At 48.8% G+C, this 23,215-nt stretch overlaps 1 protein-coding gene across 1 annotated transcript in view; it reads left to right on the top strand.

Moving 5' to 3' along the window:
* rnf123 (ring finger protein 123) overlaps positions 1–23,215 on the top strand; it is a 274,648-nt gene that overhangs the window by 194,246 nt on the left and 57,187 nt on the right. The window contains exon 35 of the mRNA XM_014168342.3: positions 21,465–21,646. Within this exon, the coding sequence (XP_014023817.1) occupies positions 21,465–21,646 (182 nt within the window). The remainder of the gene's footprint in view (positions 1–21,464; positions 21,647–23,215) is intronic.

The raw sequence follows: 23,215 nt of genomic DNA, 5'->3' as shown, positions 1-23,215 counted from the left end.
ATGGCTACTGATATGTAATCAGCAGTGGAATGGTTACTGAGGTATGGCTACTGATATGTAATCAGCAGTGGAATGGTTACTGAGGTATGGCTACTGATATGTAATCAGCAGTGGAATGGTTACTGAGGTATGGCTACTGATATGTAATCAGCAGTGGAATGGTTACTGAGGTATGGCTACTGATATGTAATCAGCAGTGGAATGGTTACTGAGGTATGGCTACTGATATGTAATCAGCAGTGGAATGGTTACTGAGGTATGGCTACTGATATGTAATCAGCAGTGGGGAAATCATACAGCCTGTATCTCATTTCAATAACAGCCGACTGATATTGCTGACCTGTCTCTCTTTGTTTCCGTCCTCGCTAGAATATCATATTATATCTCTCACACACACGTGTATAAACACAAGATAACACACACACACACTTCACCTAAGCCACAGACACACATGGCAATAACAAGCCAGAATACATTTACCTCTGCGGTCCAAGAAGCATGATTTATTAACAGGTTGAAGAAAGAAAGGATGCAAGAGAAGGAGGAGTGCAGGGCAGGAGGAGGGTGGGGTACGTGGTGAGGGAGGAAGAGGAGGGTGGGGTACGTGGTGAGGGAAGAGGAGGGTGGGGTACGTGGTGAGGGAAGAGGAGGGTGGGGTACGTGGTGAGGGAAGAGGAGGGTGGGGTACGTGGTGAGGGAAGAGGAGGGTGGGGTACGTGGTGAGGGAAGAGGAGGGTGGGGTACGTGGTGAGGGAAGAGGAGGGTGGGGTACGTGGTGAGGGAGGAGGAGGAGGCTGGGGTACGTGGTGAGGGAGGAGGAGGAGGGTGGGGTACGTGGTGAGGGAGGAGGGTGGGGAGGGAGAAGGAGGAGGGTGGGGTACGTGGGGAGGGAGAATGAGGAGGGTGGGGTACGTGGTGAGGGAGGAGGAGGAGGGTGGGGTACGTGGTGAGGGAGGAGGAGGAGGGTGGGGTACGTGGTGAGGGAGGAGGAGGAGGGTGGGGTACGTGGTGAGGGAGGAGGGTGGGGTACGTGGGGAGGGAGAATGAGGAGGGTGGGGTACGTGGTGAGGGAGGAGGAGGAGGGTGGGGTACGTGGTGAGGGAGGAGGAGGAGGGTGGGGTACGTGGTGAGGGAGGAGGAGGAGGGTGGGGTACGTGGTGAGGGAGGAGGAGGAGGGTGGGGTACGTGGTGAGGGAGAATGAGGAGGGTGGGGTACGTGGTGAGGGAGGAGGAGGAGGGTGGGGTACGTGGTGAGGGAGGAGGAGGAGGGTGGGGTACGTGGTGAGGGAGGAGGAGGAGGGTGGGGTTGAGGGAAGAGGAACATAATTCCATTAGGAAAACAGCGAGTGTCCTCCTGTCAATCCAGTAACAAACGTACCATAACAGGTAACATTAGCTCTTTAGTCACTTTGTCACTCAATATTCTGTATCCGTCGGTGTTAGTAGCGGAGCAGCCAACATGGATGAAAAAGCGTCAATAAGAAAGTTGTTAGAGCAGAAACAGCCCCCTCTATCCTCACAGTGAAACCACGGCCCAGTCTCTTAACTAAGAAATAAATGGATGGATCTATTTTGCCCCCCAAAAAACAGTCTCCTTCTGCTGAACCGTTCTGCACACACACACTGTGTTCCTGTTTCTTCTTTGTTTGTTTGTTTGTTATCCGACAGCTAAGCACGGTAGGAATCCACCAGGACTTAAAGTGGGGTTTCAAATCACGTTTCTCTTCTGCTAGTTCCATATTCTTAAAAAAGCTTTAATGTGGTTGTTTCTGTGTTCTGCTAAAAGGTATACTTTGTAAATATGTTTCTGCTAGTCATCTAACTTGCTATCTTTAGGCTACTTGCTATAAAAAGGTTTCAAGCTGTACAGTTATGGCTGATTTTGTTCAAATGTTCTTAGACAAGGCATCCATACACTAGCTCTGGTTTATTAAAGGGTTCAAGCCGTGCTAACATGGACAGCTCTATCCTGCTTTGTTTCGATATAGTTCTAGATATACACCCAGTGTTGTGTTGCAATATTCTGTTAACTTTCTCAAAGTTCCCTGGTTTTCCAGAAATCCTGGTTGGAGAAGGGAAAAAAAATCCTCGTAACCAGGATTTCTGGGAAATCAGGGGAATTTTTTGAGAAAGTTAACAATGTTGCAGCCCTAGCCCAGTAGCACTGTTTCTCACTCAACATGCAGGCTCCTTGCAGATTTACTCCTCAGAAAGGCAGTCCAGTCAAACCTGGCTGAGCCAGTTGAGTTTGCGCTGGATGTTCATTTCTCTGCTCTTTCACTGTCTTCCTCTCCATCTCCCTGCCTATCTCTTCCTCTCTCTATTTCTGTCTCTCAATCTCCCTCTCGTGGTGTCTTCTGCCTCACCCCTGGGTGGCAATGCCATCTATCTGTCTGTGTCCATCTATCCTACTCTGACAGGCAGTGTCTAACTCTCTGGCCTGCCTGGTGGGTAACCCAACCCACTCTCTCTGCGAGTGGGGTGGGGTGGGGCAGAGGAGGCAGGTGTTGGGTAGAGGGAAGATACAGTAGGAGATGGCTGTCTGCCTGCTGCTATGGCACGATGGGTGAGTCTGAGAAGACTGAGGTGATGGAGTGGCCTGAAACCGAGACTGGGGACAGCGCACCTGTAGCCGCCCTTAGCCGGCCGTTCTGCACTTCTTTGATGGGTTCCAAAAACACCACATGCTTGTTGTTACTGACCTTGCGGCCTGGGCCCTCTGTGGTGGCGGGCGGGGTGGGGGTCAGGATTGAGGACTGGGCACTGTACTGGTCATTGGCCGGGCTGGGGGTACCCGGCAGAGGGGGCTGCTTGTGGCACCAGCAGTGGCAGGGGGTCAGGTAAAGGTACATGAGGACCAGAACGAGGGTCGTCACACACCCTATGAGGGTCGTAAACCCCGTGTTGAAGGGCTCGGTTTCATCGTGTCGCATCAACACCGTCACGTTCACCTCCCATGACTCGTTCCTCTTAGTCCCGTCGAAAACCTTGCACCAGTACACGCCGGAGTCCTCGACCTGCGCCGACACAATCTCCAGACTGCCGTTGGCGTGCATGCGGAGAGAGCCGTTGTTCTCCGGCGGGGCCCCTGCCCCATGGTGAGGCGAAACCCACAAGTAGGTTAGGTGCTTTCCTTTGAGCATGGTGTGACAGTCCAGAACCACGGCAGCTCCTTCGTACACCAGCAGGCTTCCCTCAGGCTCCCATAGAGCTCCAGCCACTGCCGTACTGCACTTCAAGTTCACTTCAAAGAAGCGTCTGTGGTGGAAAAACTTAACGGAGGCTTTGTGTTCCCCATACACCAGGCAGGTGTGCTCCTCCCGGAAGTCACTGACCGAGGGGAACCCCTTCTGCTCCCAGCGCCGGAACATGTTGTACATTTCGCACTCGCAGATCAGGGTGTTGTTGTGGAGGAAAAGTCCGCTCTGCAAGGCCGCCGGCAGGGTCTCGATGTCCACCAGGGGGAGTTTGGACATGCTGTTGGAGGACAGGTCCATGGTGGCCAAGAAGGGGTGGCTGTCCTCCTGGATGGAGAAGGGGAAGTCCGTGAGGCGGTTGTGGCTGATGTAGACCTTGCGTAGGTTGCCGAGCGCCGCCAGGGCCTTGCTCTCCACGCGGATGATGCGGTTGTTGAAGAGCAGCAGCTCCTCCAATCCTGTCAGCTCCAGGAAGTAGTGCGCCTCTACCTTTTCCAGCTGATTGGACGACAGGTCCAGTTGTCGTAGCGCACTGCTGTTCCAGAAGGTGCCGGGCTCAAGGAATTTCAGGCAGTTATGAGCCAGGCGGAGAGACTCCAGACGGGGCAGTGCGGCAAAGCTTCCCTTCTTCAGCTCCTTCAGCCGGTTGTGATTGAGGTCCAGGGTGGTGGTGTACGCAGGCAGCTCGGAGGGCAGTGCCTTCATACCCTTGTCGGCACAGCTGAGGATGTCGGAGCAACACAGGCAGCCCTTGGGACATCTACTGGCCCCGACCCCAGACTCACTAGCCCCCACCTCGGCCTCAGCCGCGACCCCTGTCTCAGCCCTGACCCCGGCTTGCTGCAGCAGGAGCACTAGGAGGAGAGAGTTCAGCACCAGAGGGGCTGTTACAGCCACACCCTGAGACCTGAGCATTGTGCTGACGGGACACTACAAGGGGACGAGAGAGTGGCCAAAGTGACACCAGGAATTTTTATGTCCGTCCGTGGGGCTCCTGGTTGGTGCACAGTCTCTCTGTTTTGGTTGGTCCACAGTCTCTCTTCCTCAATAAGAGTTTGGTAGGTGCACAGTCTTTGTCTCCCTCTCTGTCTCTCAACAGGAGTGGAGTTGAGGGTTGGTGTACTGTCTGTCTCAACAGGATCTTGGAGTGGTGGCGGTTTGGGGGATATACGAGCTACAGCTGTAACGTAGCAGCAGAGAGAGTGAAAGCTGCCATAACGGCCTGCCCCTCCACTGCAGGGCAGTAGAAAAGACTGGAGGAGAAAATAATTAGCAAATGGAAGGCAGTTGAACTAGTTCAATAGCTGTAAAAGTCTCTGTCCCTGCCCAGGTTGGGTTTGGGAAGCCCAACAAACATTAATTTCATGTGACTGAGAGATGAAGGGAATACAAGGATCCCTGAAAAAGAGAAAAAGCACATCATTACTTTACTCAGGGATGTGCTTTACTTCTGCATCACAGCTCAGTGATAGCTGAAAGTGGATTAGGTTTACGCTCCTCACCTCCTGAAAGTCCATTAAATGTCTTATTATATTGGTTAGTACTGGAACTGTTGTTGTGGCAGGGCTCATCAGAGTAGCCCATTTAAAACTGGGCGCTGGTCCGGAGGTTTAATAACACGTGGAGAAGCTGCTAGAGTCCTATTGGAAGCTTTTCTCTCTGTAATGTCCTGAAGAAGAACAAACAATGTTTAGAACAAGAATGCTGTATTGTCCATTTGTTATGCCTACTGTCCACGGAGATGGACTGTTGTACTTTTCTCTTGCTGTCTCCGGTCCTTGTGAGCTAAAGGAGAGGCGCTTTAAACAATCACCAATTGTCCGATACCGTTAATCTTAGCCTACCCAGAAAAAAAAACAACCTTGTGTGGGGAATCCGTAGTCCCACTGCCTCTTGTCACGAACCCCGACCACCTTTTTCTCACAGTTGTAATTGAAATGTCCTTTTATCCAGGCAGAAGAGTTATAGGTCACTAAACGAGCTGTCTGCGACAGACAGTGCGAGCAGCGAGTGAGCAAGGGAGGGGTTTGAAATAAGTCAACATTCTGTCTAGCTCGCTTAACGCAATCATACAGCCAGTTCTCTCTCTCTCTCTCTCTCTCTCTCTCTCTCTCTCTCTCTCTCTCTCTCTCTCTCTCTCTCTCTCTCTCGCGGTCAATACAATCTCCTCTCTCCCTTCAACTGGCGGATGATGAGTGCACTCCCCAGGAGCTCAGTATTGTATAGAAAAGAAGATGTGTACTTCTGCAACCTCGGACCAAAACCTCCAGAATTTCTCTCCTTCACGTCGTCTTCTCTGATCACACACAGGGCTCTTAGAAAAGAAAAGCTGTGTACTTGGTGGCTGCGATGCGATGCACTTCATTTATTATCAAGTTCATCATCAGGGCTTCATGTAACACACCGGATTCCAAATAAAAGGAAGAAAGTTCTTAACTAGTATCCAGTGTTTTCCTCTGCTCCGGTTGGCTGTAGTATCCAGTGTTTTTCTCTGCTCCGGTTGGCTGTAGTATCCAGTGGAAAATCAGCTATAGGACAGGTTCCTATGGTATCCAGAGAGAGAAGTGTGAGGGAGGGTTGTGACTCCGTCTCTGTGTGGCTGCTCTGTGTTGAGCGGAGGGACTATAGCAGCTTCTGGTCGTTTCCCAAGGCTCCACACAATGCAGCTCTCTCTCTCTCTCTCTCTCTCTCTCTCCCGCTTTCTCTCTCTTGCTTTCTCTCTCTCTCTCTCCCCCGCTTTCTCTCTCTTGCTTCTCTCTCTGCTCTCTCTCTCTCTCTCCCATTTAATCCTCCCTGCCTTTTGATAATCGCTTCAGTCCCTCCCTCCCTCTCTCTTCCTTGCCCATTCACAATGCAGTTTGACTGCTCTCCCTCCCTCTGTGCTACGCCTGCTCTCTCTCTCTCTCTCTCCCCTCTGTGCTACGCCTGCTCTCTCTCTCTCTCCCTCTGTGCTACGCCTGCACTTTCTCTCTCTCCCTCCCTCTGTGCTACGCCTGCTCTCTCTCTCTCTCCCTCCCTCTGTGCTACGCCTGCTCTCTCTCTCTCTCTCTCCCTCTGTGCTACGCCTGCTCTCTCTCTCTCTCTCTCCCTCTGTGCTACGCCTGCTCTCTCTCTCTCTCTCTCTCCCTCTGTGCTACGCCTGCTCTCTCTCTCTCTCTCCCTCTGTGCTACGCCTGCTCTCTCTCTCTCTCTCTCCCTCTGTGCTACGCCTGCTCTCTCTCTCTCTCCCTCTGTGCTACGCCTGCTCTCTCTCTCTCTCTCTCCCTCTGTGCTACGCCTGCTCTCTCTCTCCCTCTGTGCTACGCCTGCTCTCTCTCTCCCTCTGTGCTACGCCTGCTCTCTCTCTCTCTCTCCCTCTGTGCTACGCCTGCTCTCTCTCTCTCTCTCTCTCCCTCTGTGCTACGCCTGCTCTCTCTCTCCCTCTGTGCTACGCCTGCTCTCTCTCTCTCTCTCTCTCTCCCTCTGTGCTACGCCTGCTCTCTCTCTCTCTCTCTCTCTCCCTCTGTGCTACGCTTGCTCTCTCTCTCTCTCTCTCCCTCTGTGCTACGCCTGCTCTCTCTCTCTCTCTCTCCCTCTGTGCTACGCCTGCTCTCTCTCTCTCCCTCTGTGCTACGCCTGCTCTCTCTCTCTCCCTCTGTGCTACGCCTGCTCTCTCTCTCTCCCTCTGTGCTACGCCTGCTCTCTCTCTCTCTCTCTCCCTCTGTGCTACGCCTGCTCTCTCTCTCTCTGGATTTATAGTACAAATATAGGAGGCTTCTTTTGGTTCAGTTGTGTGTCTCCCCCTCCCCCTGTCTGTCTGCCCTCCCCCTGTCTGTCTCCCCTCCCCCTGTCTGTCTCCCCTCCCCCTGTCTGTCTCCCCCTGTCTGTCTCCCCACCCCCTGTCTGTCTCCCCCTGTCTGTCTCCCCCTGTCTGTCTCCCCCTGTCTGTCTCCCCCTGTCTGTCTCCACTCCACCTGTCTCTCCCCCTCCACCTGTCTCTCCCCCCTCCACCTGTCTCTCCCCCTCCACCTGTCTCTCCCCCCTCCACCTGTCTCTCCCCCCTCCACCTGTCTCTCCCCCTCCACCTGTCTCTCCCCCTCCACCTGTCTCTCCCCCTCCACCTGTCTCTCCCCCTCCACCTGTCTCCCCCCCTCCACCTGTCTCTCCCCCCTGTCTACCTGTCCCCCCCCTCCACCTGTCTCTCCCCCCCTCCACCTGTCTCTCTCCCACCTGTCCCCCCCTCCACATGTCCCCCCCCTCCACCTGTCTCTCCCCCCTCCACCTGTCTCTCTCCCACCTGTCTCTCCCCCCCTCGACATGTCCCCCCCCTCTCCACCTGTCTCTCCCCCTCCACCTGTCTCTCCCCCCTGTCTACCTGTACCCCCCCTCTCCACCTGTCTCTCTCCCCCCTCCACCTGTCTCTTTCCCCCCTCCACCTGTCTCTTTCCCCCCTCCACCTGTCTCTTTCCCCCCTCCACCTGTCTCTTTCCCCCCTCCACCTGTCTCTTTCCCCCCTCCACCTGTCTCTCTCCCCCCTCCACCTGTCTCTCTCCCCCCTCCACCTGTCTCTCTCCCCTCCACCTGTCTCTTCCCCTCTCCACCTCTCTCTCCCCTCCACCTGTCTCTCCACCTGTCTCTCCACCTGTCTCTCCCCCTCTCCACCTGTCTCTTCCCCCCCTCCGTCTGTCTGTCTCTTCCCCCCCTCCGTCTGTCTGTCTCTTCCCCCCCTCCGTCTGTCTGTCTCTTCCCCCCCTCCGTCTGTCTGTCTCTTCCCCCCCTCCGTCTGTCTGTCTCTTCCCCCCCTCTGTCTGTCTGTCTCTTCCCCCCCTCTGTCTGTCTGTCTCTTCCCCCCCTCCGTCTGTCTGTCTCTTCCCCCCCTCTGTCTGTCTGTCTGTCTCTTCCCCCCCTCCGTCTGTCTGTCTCTTCCCCCCCTCTGTCTGTCTGTCTGTCTCTTCCCCCCCTCTGTCTGTCTGTCTCTCCCTCCCTCCACCTGTCTGTCTCTCCCCCTTCCAACTGTCTCTCCCTCCCTCCACCTCTCTCCCCCTCCACCTGTCTGTCTCTCCCTCCCTCCACCTCTCTCCCCCTTCCAACTGTGTCTCTCCCCCTTCCAACTGTCTCTCCCTCCCTCCACCTCTCCCTCCCTCCACCTCTCTCCCCCCACCTGTGTGTCCCCCCTCCATCTGTGTCTCTCTCCCCAGTAATATTCATTATCATCATAGCATTTACATATGAATTTGCCCGTCTGTTTGCGTATGCCGAAGAACTTGTTTGCTCTTTAAAAGTCTGTGTGTGTGTGTGTGTGTGTGTGTGTGTGTGTGTGTGTGTGGTGTGTGTGTGTGTGTGTGTGTGTGTGTGTGTGTGTGTGTGTGTGTGTGTCTATCTCTGAGTGCTGCTGTGAGGGAAGTGAACCTTCATTATAATCCTCAGTACGTTGGTTTCTCTCAGGAAAATAAAGTCTAATGTCTTGTGTGAATGCTGTCTGTCACAGAGCATTTAGCTATGTAGCTACTGCCTCCCCATGGGTCTGAGACACCTACACATGCACGCACGCGCACACACACACACACACACACACGTGAACAGATGCAAGCACGCTGTGAGGCTTGTCCGTTGTCATCAGAGGGATACTTCCGGATCCTCGGATGACAGACAGTAAATGAAGGGTCTGACTCTTGGGAAGTAGATGAAGGACTTCATTTAATACACGTATCAAAATAATTCCCCGGAGGGCGGAGTATCTGTGGGTTTTCCATCCACCCTTGTACTTAATTAAAGTCACTAGAAAAGAAAAAGCGAAAACCCCGCTGACACTCTGCCCTCCGTGAAAGGAGTTTGACACCCCTGGTTTACAGGCTAAAGGGCTAGGGGACAGAGACGCTATTACAGATGAATCGTTCTGGACTAGTGCTTCTTTAGGGACCTTCTGAGAATAGGAATAGACAGATAGGGGAGGAAGACAGAAAGGAAGTAGGAGGATAGGAACTATAGGCCTATTTCCCCACCTGCGAAGTGCACTTCTTCGTCAGAATCCTTGTTTAACCTTGTAGTGGATACGATCACATGGTACTTCAAATGCAGCTTGTGTAAGTTAACAAACACGTAATCAGATGTTTATCGTTTACAACATCACAGATGTCGTCGGGAGGATTGATTACCTTCCAAGCTAGCAAGTTTAGCTAGGCAAGGTAAAATGTCCAGGAGAATAATATACTTGCAGAACAGTCTCTTGTTTTTCATGGTCATCACTCACTCACTGTTAACTTTGCCAAGGTCCCGACGTCGGTGTTATCTATCCTGCTTTACCCACCTATCACGCCAACATGACGTTTTACCTTAAACAGAAAATGTCTTTATACTTCATATATAGTTACAGCCTTATTCTAAAAAGTTTTTTTTTCTCATCAATCTACACACAATACCCCATAATGACAAAGCAAAAACAGATTTTTAGAAATGTTTGCAAATGTAATTAAAATAAAAAACGGATATTACATTTATATAAGTATTCAGACCCTTTACTCACCTGCATTTAGGGAGTTTCTCCCATTCTTCTCTGCAGATCTTCTCAAGCTCTGTCAGGTTGGATGGGGAGCGTTGCTGAACAGCTATTTTCAGGTCTCTCCAGAGATGTTTGATCGGGTTGAAGTCCAAGCGTTGTGCTGTTGGAAGGTGACCCTTCACCTCAGTCTGAGGTCCTGAGCGCTCTGGAGCAGGTTTTCATCAAGAATCTCTCTGTACTTTGCTCCGTTCATCTTGCCCTCGATCCTGACTCGTCTCCCAGTCCCTGCCGCATAAAAACATCCCCACAGAATGATGCTGCCACCACCATGCTTCACCATAAGGATGGTGTCAGGTTTCTTCCAGATGTGATGCTTGGCATTCAGGCCAAAGAGTTCAATCTTGTTTCTCATGGTATAATAGTCCAAGCTGGCTGTCATGTGCCTTTTACTGAGGAGTTGCTTCCGTCTGGCCACTCTACCATAAAGGCCTGATTGGTGGAGTGCTGCAGAGATGGTTGTCCTTCTGGAAGGTTCTCCCATCTCCACAGAGGAACTCTAGAGCTCTGCCAGAGTGACCATCGGGTTCTTGGTCACCTCTCTGACCATGGCTCTTCTCCCCCGATTGCTCAGTTTGGCCCGGCGGCCAGCTCTAGGAAGAGTCTTGTTGTTTCCAAACGTCTTCCATTTACTTCATGTTCTTGGGGAACTTCAATGCGGCAGAAATGTTTTGGTGCCCTTCCCCAGATCTATGCCTCGACACAATCCTGTCTCGGAACTCTAAGGACAATTCCTTCGACCTCATGGCTTGGTTTTTGCTTTGACATGCACTGTCAACTGTGGGACCTTATATAGACAAGTGTGTGCCTTTCCAAATCATGTCCAATCAATTGAATTTACCAAGTGGACTCCAATCAAGTTGTAGAAACATCTCAAGGATGATCAATGGAAACAGGATGCACCTGGGGCTGAATTTCGAGTCTCATAGCAAAGGGTCTGAATACTTATGTAAATAAGCAATTACTGTTTTTTATTTGTAATAAACTGTTTCTAAAAACCTATTTTTGTTTCTAAAAACTTGTTTTTGCTTTTTCATTATGGGGTATTGTTAGTAGACTGATGAGCAAAAAAAAAAATCATCCATTTTAGAATAAGGCTGTAACGTAACAAGATGTGGAAAAGGTCAAGGGGTCTGAATACTTTCCGAATGCTCTGTAGTGCATACAGTGTTTACATACAGTGTTTACATACAGTGTTTACCTACAGTAGTTCCAGAACATCAGGCAAGCTAATCGCTCCTTTTAGCTCAGGCACCTGGACAGAAGTGAAAATACTCTGTTTGAAGGATGGCAACAACACAGAACTGGTTTTTGTATTCTGTCAGCAGAAGCTAATGATTTTTCTTGAGGAGACAAACATATTCTCTGGCTGTTGATAAATGATGCTTGTAGGACTATGTTGTATGATTTGTTCCTGGCCAGTCTTGCTCTCTGGTTCAATAGCAGCACTAAGCTTCCTATCAATGAAATGTCACAGAAGATCTCCATGCATTTTGTCATCCGTCCTAAAGGTCATTGTTGTAGAAAACTGGTCCCTCGACCCTCCAATTCCCCATCGTACAAAAACAATACAATGAGTAGAAGAAATGAAGGCGAGAGAGAGATAGATATGAGAGAGAGAGAGAGAAGATGGAGACAGAGAGCGGGGAGATGGAGACAGGGAGAGAGAAGAGGAAGCAGACGGAGAAAGGAACCCTTAGGGTTAATAATAACTTTTTCTGTTTGCCTGCCAACAAATATCAATGTGGTGCTGGATTGGCTCTGCCTGCTCCTTGTGATGACACTGTGAGGGGTCAGAGACCGAGCTAGGGAAGCTCTGAAGACTCCAAGGTGCTCATTACTACAGCTAACCTCTGATGCCCTGAGGGCTCTCATTCTGTCTGGCTGAGACACATTGGTGGAAACATCTTGATATGCAGAGAGATACCTTATGAAATGCTGGTTTGTGTACCTAGTGGCTGTATGAAATGAGCTTGAAACGGAGGGTAAATTGAATCGTTATTGTCTGAAAGTGCTGAAGAGTTAGAAGACAGAGAGGGACATAGTGGGACTAGATGAAGAATCCGCTTGTGTGTGTGGTATTTGTTAATTTAAATATCTGTGCGTAGTTTAAGGAGATACAGTACAATGCCGCTGTCTTGGTAGAACACAACTTTGACAAAGGACTGTATTTCTTGACATTTATGACTCCAGGCCATCACACACACACACACACACACACACACACACACACACACACACACACACACACACACACACACACACACACACACACACACACAGAGAGAGACAGTACATAGTACACAATGGACAGTTTTCTAAACTCTTTTGTTACATCAATTCACTGTGGTAATTATTCTGAACATTTCTTTCTCATAAATCAATCTTTTGTTGTTATTCTGAGAATGAGAAACCGTGTCTTTTGTCTGCTGGTCTGCTACATTCTGACAACAGAGAAGGTTACGGTCTAGTCATGCTGATGGGACGTGGCATATTGGTGTGTGTGTGTCAAATGTGCTGATGGGATGTGTGTGTGTGTCTGTGTCAAATGTGCTGATGTGTCATATTGTGTGTGTGTCAAATGTGCTGATGTGATGTCATATTGGTGTGTATTTGTGTATCAAAGGAGTCCAATGATGAGAACAATATGACGTGTGTGTGTGTGCGCGGATGGTATCCACCGTATTGTTCTCATCGTTGGACTCCTTTTGATAATCTGGAATAACATGCCCTATGATCCCCGCCTCACAGGCGTTTGAAGAATGGTTCCAATTTTGTTTCAAGACCAAACTCTATGCTTACGGAAGGGCAGAAACAACCAAACTAAGAGAGTTAAAAGTAGATCATCTTGTCTGAAAAAGAACATGAAGCTTCTGTGACAATAGAAGAAAAGCTACAGAGAGAAAATAGACAGTCTGAGCTGTCACATCCAGCTTCACTGCCGATATACTGCAGTTCAGACAGTCTGAGCTGTCACCTCCAGCTTCACTGCCAATATACTGCAGTACAGACAGTCTGAGCTGTCACCTCCAGCTTCACTGCCAATATGCTGCAGTACAGACAGTCTGAGCTGTCACCTCCAGCTTCACTGCCAATATACTGCAGTACAGACAGTCTGAGCTGTCACCTCCAGCTTCACTGCCAATATACTGCAGTACAGACAGTCTGAGCTGTCACTTCCAGCTTCACTGCCAATATGCTGCAGTACAGACAGTCTGAGCTGTCACCTCCAGCTTCACTGGCGATATACTGCAGTACAGACAGACAATACAGACAGCAGTACAGACACACGTCATTTTACGTTACTCACTTTAGGCTACTTAACCAATAAGGCACCTCTGGGGTTTGTGATATATGGCCGATATACCACGGCTAAGGGCTGTATCCAGGAACTCTGTGTTGCGTCGTGCATAATTATAAACTGGTTACCAATGTTATTAGAGCAGTAAAAATAAATGCCCATGGTATACGGCGATCCGGCTGTCTTCATAATTTGACATAGAATATACGGTATGAGATGTGTGTATGTGTATGTATATATATATATATATAGATATATATCTATATATATATCTATATATATATATAGATAGATAGATATATATATATATATATAGATAGATAGATAGATAGAAAATATACTTCTCATACTAGTTTTATTACAACTTGTTCTCTTTTGACTTTTATATTTGCCATTTGATTCTTGATTGATGTTGTACTGCATTGTTGAGAAGAGTTAGCAAGTAAGCGTTTCACTGTACCGTTTGCACGTGACCAATAAAGTTTGATTTGATTTGAACAGACTGCAGTACTGTAGACACTGAAGGGGATTTATCTTCCCTCTTTCATAAAGGTCTGTTAACGTCTGTAAGATGTGTGCGGGCGTGACATGGCTGACACATGACCTCCGTGTTACTATCCTACCAACATTTATACATTTTGTATCCTACCAACAATGGTCTCTTTTATCCTACCAACAATTACCTATTTTTTTGTCCCATTGATCTACTGTAGGCTGCACTCTAGCATCTCTCTCTCTCTCTCTCTCTCTCTCTCTCTCTCTCTCTCTCTCTCTCTCTGAGAAGACTTGTTAATCACCAGATGGAAGGAATGACCAGGAAAGATGGAGGAGGAGAGATGGAGTTGGAGGAGGAGAGGGGGAGGAGAGATGGAGGAGGAGAGATGGAGTTGGAGGAGGAGAGATGGAGGGGAGGAGAGATGGAGGAGGGGGGAGGAGAGATGGAGGAGGGGGAGGAAAGATGGAGGAGGAGAGATGGAGTTGGAGGAGGAGAGATGGAGTTGATGGAGGGGGAGGAGAGATGGAGGAGGGGGAGGAAAGATGGAGGAGGAGAGATGGAGTTGGGGGAGGAGAGATGGAGAGATGGAGGAGGGGGAGGAAAGATGGAGAGATGGAGTTGGGGAGGAGAGATGGAGTTGGGGGAGGAGAGATGGAGTTGGGGAGGAGAGATGGAGTTGGGGAGGAGAGATGGAGTTGGGGGAGGAGAGATGGAGTTGGGGGAGGAGAGATGGAGTTGGGCGAGGAGAGATGGGGGAGGAGGAGGAGAGATGGAGTTGGGCGAGGAGAGATGGGGGAGGGGGAGGAGAGATGGAGTTGGGCGAGGAGAGATGGGGGAGGGGGAGGAGAGATGGAGTTGGGGGAGGAGAGATGGGGGAGGGGGAGGAAAGATGGAGGGGGATGACGAGGGAGAAAATGGATGCCATTCCCTCCAGCCCATTAACCCAGAACAATACATTGTGTTTGTGTGCTGGCTCTAAATAATTAATGGGAAGCAATATTCAAACCTTGTCTGATTCTCAAGCAAATTAAAGTCAGGACAGAGAATGGACCTCTCAGGAACACTCAACATGTCTTGGAAAGCCATTCTGGTGTGTCTTTGGCATTCAAATGTGTGTAACAAAACTCTGTCCCCGGGTTCGTTTTTCAGAAGACGGAGGCAGGTTTTGCTCTACCTTTTTACATGGGCTTTGCTCCTTTCGATCCTGACAAACTCCCCATACCCTGCTGGTGACAAGCATACCCATAACATGAAGCTGCTACTAAAAGGAAGCACAAGGGGAGGAGTGATGGGGGAGAACGAGATGAGACAGAGGGAGGGAGGGAAGGAATCTATTTGAATCCCCTCCACTATCCTCCCTCTTGACTTTGACTAATCAACGACTCAGGTTCAGTTATACTGAGATATTGTGTCACTGAATATGCCTTTTTTTTATCTGATACCTATCGCACACATCACCATCACCTAATTTGAAATGCAAGGAGAAATCGATTTCCCTTCTCAGAGTGCCAAGCCAGGCAGACAGCCTTGAGGGTCCACTCTGCTCCCTACGTCTGAAGTGTCCTCGCTAGGAGGAGTCAGAGGTGTGTGTGTAGTGAGTCACCCTGAAGCTACAGGGGGTTGTTGGGGTCTCGACGCAACAAATAGACCTGATGTCTCTGTGGTGTCTCCATAGAGAACTGACACCATGTCTCAAACACCTGCTGTGTGTGTGGACTAACGAGCCCACTGAGTGTTGATGGTTTTACTATGGAGACGAGCCCACTGAGTGTTGTTGGTTTTACTATGGAGACGAGCCCACTGAGTGTTGATGGTTTTACTATGGAGACGAGCCCACTGAGTGTTGATGGTTTTACTATGGAGACGAGCCCACTGAGTGTTGATGGTTGGACTATGGAGACGAGCCCACTGAGTGTTGATGGTTTTACTATGGAGACGAGCCCACTGAGTGTTGATGGTTTTACTATGGAGACGAGCCCACTGAGTGTTGATGGTTGGACTATGGAGACGAGCCCACTGAGTGTTGATGGTTTTACTATGGAGACGAGCCCACTGAGTGTTGATGGTTTTACTATGGAGACGAGCCCACTGAGTGTTGAGGGTTGGACTATGGAGACGAGCCCGTTGAGGGTTGTAGGTGTAGTGTGTAGGCTAGTCTGAGGGTTGATGGTTGTAGGTGTAGTGTGTAGGCTAGTCTGAGGAGGGTTGAGGGTTGTAGGTGTAGTGTGTAGACTAGTCTGAGGAGGGTTGAGGGTTGTAGGTGTAGTGTGTAGACTAGTCTGAGGAGGGTTGATGGTTGTAGGTGTAGTGTGTAGACTAGTCTGAGGAGGGTTGAGGGTTGTAGGTGTAGTGTGTAGACTAGTCTGAGGAGGGTTGATGCTTGTAGGTGTAGTGTGTAGACTAGTCTGAGGGTTGAGGGTTGTAGGTGTAGTGTGTAGACTAGTCTGAGGAGGGTTGATGGTTGTAGGTGTAGTGTGTAGACTAGTCTGAGGAGGGTTGAGGGTTGTAGGTGTAGTGTGTAGACTAGTCTGAGGAGGGTTGATGGTTGTAGGTGTAGTGTGTAGACTAGTCTGAGGAGGGTTTATGGTTGTAAGTGTAGTGTGTAGACTAGTCTGAGGGTTGAGGGTTGTAGGTGTAGTGTGTAGGCTAGTCTGAGGAGGGTTGATGGTTGTAGGTGTAGTGTGTAGACTAGTCTGAGGAGGGTTGAGGGTTGTAGGTGTAGTGTGTAGACTAGTCTGAGGAGGGTTGAGGGTTGTAGGTGTAGTGTGTAGACTAGTCTGAGGAGGGTTGATGGTTGTAGGTGTAGTGTGTAGACTAGTCTGAGGAGGGTTGATGGTTGTAGGTGTAGTGTGTAGACTAGTCTGAGGAGGGTTGAGGGTTGTAGGTGTAGTGTGTAGACTAGTCTGAGGAGGGTTGATGCTTGTAGGTGTAGTGTGTAGACTAGTCTGAGGGTTGAGGGTTGTAGGTGTAGTGTGTAGACTAGTCTGAGGAGGGTTGATGGTTGTAGGTGTAGTGTGTAGACTAGTCTGAGGAGGGTTGAGGGTTGTAGGTGTAGTGTGTAGACTAGTCTGAGGAGGGTTGATGGTTGTAGGTGTAGTGTGTAGACTAGTCTGAGGAGGGTTTATGGTTGTAAGTGTAGTGTGTAGACTAGTCTGAGGGTTGAGGGTTGTAGGTGTAGTGTGTAGGCTAGTCTGAGGAGGGTTGAGGGTTGTAGGTGTAGTGTGTAGACTAGTCTGAGGAGGGTTTATGGTTGTAGGTGTAGTGTGTAGACTAGTCTGAGGAGGGTTGAGGGTTGTAGGTGTAGTGTGTAGACTAGTCTGAGGAGTTGAGGGTTGTAGGTGTAGTGTGTAGACTAGTCTGAGGAGGGTTGATGGTTGTAGGTGTAGTGTGTAGACTAGTCTGAAGAGAGTTGAGGGTTGTAGGTGTAGTGTGTAGACTAGTCTGAGGAGGGTTGAGGGTTGTGAGGTGTAGTGTGTAGACTAGTCTGAGGAGGGTTGAGGGTTGTAGGTGTAGTGTGTAGACTAGTCTGAAGAGAGTTGAGGGTTGTAGGTGTAGTGTGTAGACTAGTCTGAGGAGGGTTGATGGTTGTAGGTGTAGTGTGTAGACTAGTCTGAGGAGGGTTGATGGTTGTAGGTGTAGTGTGTAGACTAGTCTGAGGGTTGATGGTTGTAGGTGTAGTGTGTAGACTAGTCTGAGGAGGGTTGATGGTTGTAGGTGTAGTGTGTAGGCTAGTCTGAGGAGTTGAGGTTGTAGGTGTAGTGTGTAGACTAGTCTGAGGAGGGTTGTAGGTGTAGTGTGTAGGCTAGTCTGAGGAGGGTGTGTAGGTGTAGTGTGTAGGCTAGTCTGAGGAGGGTTGTAGGTGTAGTGTGTAGGCTAGTCTGAGGAGGGTTGTAGGTGTAGTGTGTAGACTAGTCTGAGGAGGGTTGATGCTTGTAGAAGGTGTGGTGTTTCGGAGGGGTTGAGATGTTGGCTGCCCTGACTGCTGAGGGGTTTGATGAAATGTGTTTTTTGAGCTACTCTAACTCCCTGTTGGTGTGTGTGTGTGTGTGTGTGTGTGTGTGTGTGTGTGTGTGTGTGTGTGTGTGTGTGTGTGTGTGTGTGTGTGTGTGTGTGTGTGTGTGTGTGTGTGTGTGTGTGTGTGTGTGTGTGTGTGTGTGTGTGTGTGTGTGTGTGTGTGTGTGTGTGTGTGCGCGCGCGCGCGCATTTTGGAAATCACCCACTCACCTATACCACCAACCTCTCCATCCATACCTCTCTCTCTCTCTTCCTTTCTCTCTCTATCTTTCTTTCCATCTCCCGTTCTCTTCTCGCTCTCTCTATCCGCTTTCCTTTCTCTCCTCTCCCTCTCTCGATCTCCATTCCTCTCCCTCTCTCTTCTTTCCCTCCCCACTCTCAATTCAATTCAAAGGGGCTTTATTAGTAAATAGCGAAAGCAAATGAAAGAAACCAACACAAGTGAGAAGAAACAAAAACTTAGAAATTAACAGAAAACATTTCACTCACAAAGGTTTAAAAAGCTCGACATTTTAAGTGTTATATTATCAGCTATATACTGTATTTTAGCGATGTGCAAATAGTTGTAGTGTGAATAGTAGGGAAAGATTAAATATTGGTGGTATTTACAATGGTTTGTGCTTCACTGGTCTCTCTCTCCCTCCTGCTCCCTATATTCCTCTGCCATCTGTTAACCATGTCACAACACCCAGGTGTGCTTCATTTGGCTGATGATATCTTACTGGTTTTACCCATCATGTTAGGGCTGGGCGATTATGGGCCAAAATATCATGATATTTTTCACTTTTTTTTTTTTTATAGTATTTTCTGTTTTTGAATAATGAAAGTTCAAAATATTCTTCATAAGTAGTTATAAGTAGTTATAAGTCATTTCAATAGGCCTTTCTTCATTCTGTTTATTTTATACTGTTCATTTTCTAAAATGTCTCCATTTACCACACTTCTGGTATCATTTCCACACTGTGCCTCGCAGGGCTGCATGATATGGACAAAAAGTATAGTCTCAGTTATTTGGTGAAATATTGTGGAATTATGGAAATAGACTTATTTATTCTAATTCTATAGTTGGAATATAGTGGGCAGCACCTTGAATACATTGTTGTTTGACGTGACAATGAATGAATAAGCCAGGGAGGAATTATTGACCAGGGTAGGAACCAGAACTACAAGTGTAATTATAGAAGGCTTGTGGAAAGCAGCATCGGTTTGTTTCCTCACAAACATCTCATTGCATCTTTCTGACCATGTGGACTGCAGAGTGAATGGCAAGTAAAGTGCTTGTGACTCCGTGGTCGAGCAAAACGCTCTCTCTTCTTGAGTGACGGGGCAGGGCTTGGTGTGGGAAGCGGTACGCAGCAGAAGGGAGAAAGACGACTCTAGTAGATAACGAGTAAACTATAAAAAATAAAATAAAAATGACTTTACACACGCTGAAGTGCGTATCACGTTTAACTAACCAAACTTTGAAATACAGTTATAGAAAGTAAAGTAAAAATACAAACTGGTCCATACTTCAATACCGGTATATAGTAAAGTACTCTATACAGCCCAGCCCAACATCATGTGTCCCTCTGTCTGTCTGTCTGTCTGTCTGTCTGTCTGTCTGTCTGTCTGTCTGTCTGTCTGTCTGTCTGTCTGTCTGTCTGTCTGTCTGTCTGTCTGTCTGTCTGTCTGTCTGTCTGTCTGTCTGTCTGTCTGTCTGTCTGTCTGTCTGTCTGTCTGAGTCACAGTCACAGTCACAGGACTGGTCCTGCCTCAGTCTCATCCTCCAGCTGTGCTACCAGGCATCAGTTACTGTGTGTTTACTCCACCTCACTCCAACTCCCTTATTGCTGCACAGAGGAAACTACGCTTGTCTTCACCCCTCTACTTCCCTGTCAGCTTCCTCCCCATCTGTGGAATATTAATGCCGTGTTGTCTTGGGGAATAGTTAGATGTTAGCATGGGGACTATACAAACAGAAAAGCTTTGAACTATCCTGTTGTCTAGTCTACATCATCTATTTCCAGTGCTTGCATCATGGACATAGTGTCAGTACTGGGTACTGGCTGTAGCTGTGTGTAGCTAGCTGTATGGCTGTCTGTAGCTAGCTGTATAGCTGTCTGTAGCTAGCTGTATAGCTGTCTGTAGCTAGCTGTATAGCTGTCCTGTAACCCAGCTGTATGGCTGTGTGTGTAGCTAGCTGTATAGCTGTCTGTAGCTAGCTGTATAGCTGTGTGTAGCTAGCTGAATAGCTGTCTGTAGCTAGCTGTATAGCTGTCTGTAGCTAGCTGTATAGCTGTCTGTAGCTAGCTGTATAGCTGTCTGTAGCTAGCTGTATAGCTGTCTGTAGCTAGCTGTATGGCTGTGTGTGTAGCTAGCTGTATAGCTGTCTGTAGCTAGCTGTATAGCTGTCTGTAGCTAGCTGTATAGCTGTCTGTAGCTAGCTGTATGGCTGTGTGTGTAGCTAGCTGTATGGCTGTCTGTAGCTAGCTGTATGGCTGTGTGTGTAGCTAGCTGTATGGCTGTCTGTAGCTAGCTGTATGGCTGTGTGTGTAGCTAGCTGTATGGCTGTCTGTAGCTAGCTGTATGGCTGTGTGTGTGTAGCTAGCTGTATGGCTGTGTGTGTAGCTAGCTGTATGGCTGTGTGTAGCTAGCTGTATGACTGTGTGTGTAGCTAGCTGTATGACTGTGTGTGTAGCTAGCTGTATGACTGTGTGTGTAGCTAGCTGTATGACTGTGTGTGTAGCTAGCTGTATGGCTGTGTGTAGCTAGCTGTATGACTGTGTGTGTAGCTAGCTGTATGGCTGTGTGTAGCTAGCTGTATGGATGTGTGTGTAGCTAGCTGTATGGCTGTGTGTGTAGCTAGCTGTATGGCTGTGTGTGTAGCTAGCTGTATGGCTGTGTGTGTAGCTAGCTGTATGGCTGTGTGTGTGTGTAGCTAGCTGTATGGCTGTGTGTGTGTGTAGCTAGCTGTATGGCTGTGTGTGTGTGTAGCTAGCTGTATGGCTGTGTGTGTGTGTAGCTAGCTGTATGGCTGTGTGTGTGTGTAGCTAGCTGTATGGCTGTGTGTGTGTGTAGCTAGCTGTATGGCTTTGTGTAGCTAGCTGTATGGCTTTGTGTAGCTAGCTGTATGGCTTTGTGTAGCTAGCTGTATGGCTGTGTGTGTAGCTAGCTATATGGCTGTGTGTGTAGCTAGCTGTATGGCTGTGTGTGTGTGTAGCTAGCTGTATGGCTGTGTGTGTGTGTAGCTAGCTGTATGGCTGTGTGTGTGTGTAGCTAGCTGTATGGCTGTGTGTGTGTGTAGCTAGCTTTATGGCTGTGTGTAGCTAGCTGTATGGCTGTGTGTGTAGCTAGCTGTATGGCTGTGTGTGTAGCTAGCTGTATGGATGTGTGCGTCTGGTCTTGTCAAAAGTCCATATAAAATAATAAAAGATTGATGTGTGAAGTAGTCTGGTATTGAGGAGCGCCTCCGGGAATAAACGTGTGTGAGAGAGAAATAGTCTGGTACTGAGAAGCACCAACAGGGAACGAGAACAGGGAGTGAATGTAGAGACCAGTGATTGAACGCTGAGGAGGAAGGAGAAGCAGAGATAGTGAGCTCAGAGTGTTCAATGTCAGTTGACAGGACTTATTATAAAGCCAACACAGCCAGCATGACATGTGGTCGTTACTATTTTCCAGGTAGTCTGCACAGGAACAAGATGTCACACTATGAAAGATGTGTCCTGTCTTGGCTGAGATTCATCTTTCAAGTTCTGATGCACTGTGTGATAGGAAGTGGTGTTCAAAAACACCTTGAATGTTCTCCATGTTGAAACGTTCTTGCCAAGCATTCTGCACTCTCCATAATGGAAAACTGTGTAGTCTGACCAATGACAGTACACTAGTTCTTTGGCTTTAGTGAGAGTTTGCTTTAACATATCCTCTGTGTCTCTTCAGGGTGTCGCGTGCGGCTTCAGTGCTGTTGTCTGATCCGTGCTTTCAGCTGCACTCCATCCAGCACCTCCTGGGGGAAGGAGAGACCTCTCTGGCTGCAGCAGTGCTCCCCCAAACCCCAACAGTACACCCAGGAGACCCTGCTGCAGCCCCCGCAGAACGTAAACACTTCTCCTTGCACGCCTGTGAGTACATCTCTCTGGCTGGCTGTCTTTTTGTCCGTTAGTCTGTCTGTTCCTTTTATCCGTCCGCCCGTCAGCTGGCTGGCTGTTAGAAGTACTGAAGGAAGTACCCTACACTGCTCAAAATTTTTATTTGAGATCTCCACATTTTGTTAGGTTTTTTCCCCTCATCAATCTACACACAATACCCCATAATGACATCACAATACCCCATAATGACATCACAAAACCCCATAATGACATCACAATACCCCATAATGACGTCACAATACCCCATAATGACGTCACAATACCCCATAATGACATCACCATACCTTATAATGACATCACAATACCCCATAATGACATCACAATACCCCATAATGACATCACCATACCCTATAATGACAAAGCAAAAACTGAAATATCACATTTACATAAGTATTCAGACCCTTTACTCAGTACTTTGTTGAAGCACCTTTTTTGCAGCGATTACAGCCTTGAGTCTTCTTGGATATGACGCTACAAGCTTGGCACATCTATATTTGGGGAGTTTCTTCCATTCTTCTCTGTCAGGTTGGATGGGGAGCGTCGCTGCACAGCTATTTTCAGGACTCTCTAGAGATGTTTGATCGAGTTCAAGTCCAGGCTCTGGCTGGGCCACTTCGAGGACATTCAGAGACTTGTCCTGAAGCCACTCCTGCGTTGTCTTGGCTGTAGGCTTAGGGTCGCAGTCCTGTTGGAAGGTGAACCTTCGCCCCAGTCTGAGGTCCTGAGCGCTCTGGAGCAGGTTTTTGTCAAGGATCTCTCTGCACTTTGCTCCTTTCATCTTTGCCTTGATCCTGTCTCCCATGAGAAGCAAGATTCTCTGGTCTGATGAAACCAAGGTTGAACCCTTTTGCCTGAATGCCATGTGTCATCTCGGGAGGAAACCTGGCACCATCCCTACGGTGAAGCATGGTGGTGGCAGCATCATGCTGTGGGGATGTTTTTCAGGGGCAGGGACTGGGAGACTAATCAGGGTCGAGGGAAAGATGAACGGAGCAAAGTACAGAGAGATCCTTGATGAAAACCTGCTCCAGAGCTCTCAGGACCTCAGTATGGGGTGACGGTTCACCTTCCAACAGGACAAGGACCCTAAGCACACAGCCAAGACAACACAGGAGTGGAGGCCTCTCTCCCTCCATAGAAAACCCCCTAAACCCCACAGCAGCATCCACATGTTGTTTACTACACTAGAACATTGGGGCTCCCGAGTGGCGCAGCGGTCTAAGGTACTGCATCTCAGTGCTAGAGGTGTCACTACAGACCCTGGTTCGAATCTAGGCTGTATCACATCCGGCCGTGATTGGGAGTCCCATAGGGCGGCGTACAATTGGCCCAGTGTCATGCAGATTTGGCTTGGGGTAGGCTGTCATTGTAAATAAGAATTAGGTCTTAACTGACTTGCCTAGTTAAATAAAGGTTAAATAAAAAATAAAAACTTCTAAAAGAATCACCAAGCCAGTGACTAGTTGCTGTCAATCAGGACCTAATCTAAACTCTTCTCATCCTGGTTTTAAACTCAGAGAGCAGTACAGTATGCACCTCAGT

The sequence above is a fragment of the Salmo salar genome, chromosome 22 (assembly GCF_965601325.2).
Source record: "Salmo salar chromosome 22, fSalSal1, whole genome shotgun sequence".
Lineage (NCBI taxonomy): Eukaryota > Metazoa > Chordata > Actinopteri > Salmoniformes > Salmonidae > Salmo > Salmo salar.
The sequence above is the reverse complement of the archived record's forward strand: the minus strand, read 5'-3'. Positions and strand labels throughout refer to the sequence as shown.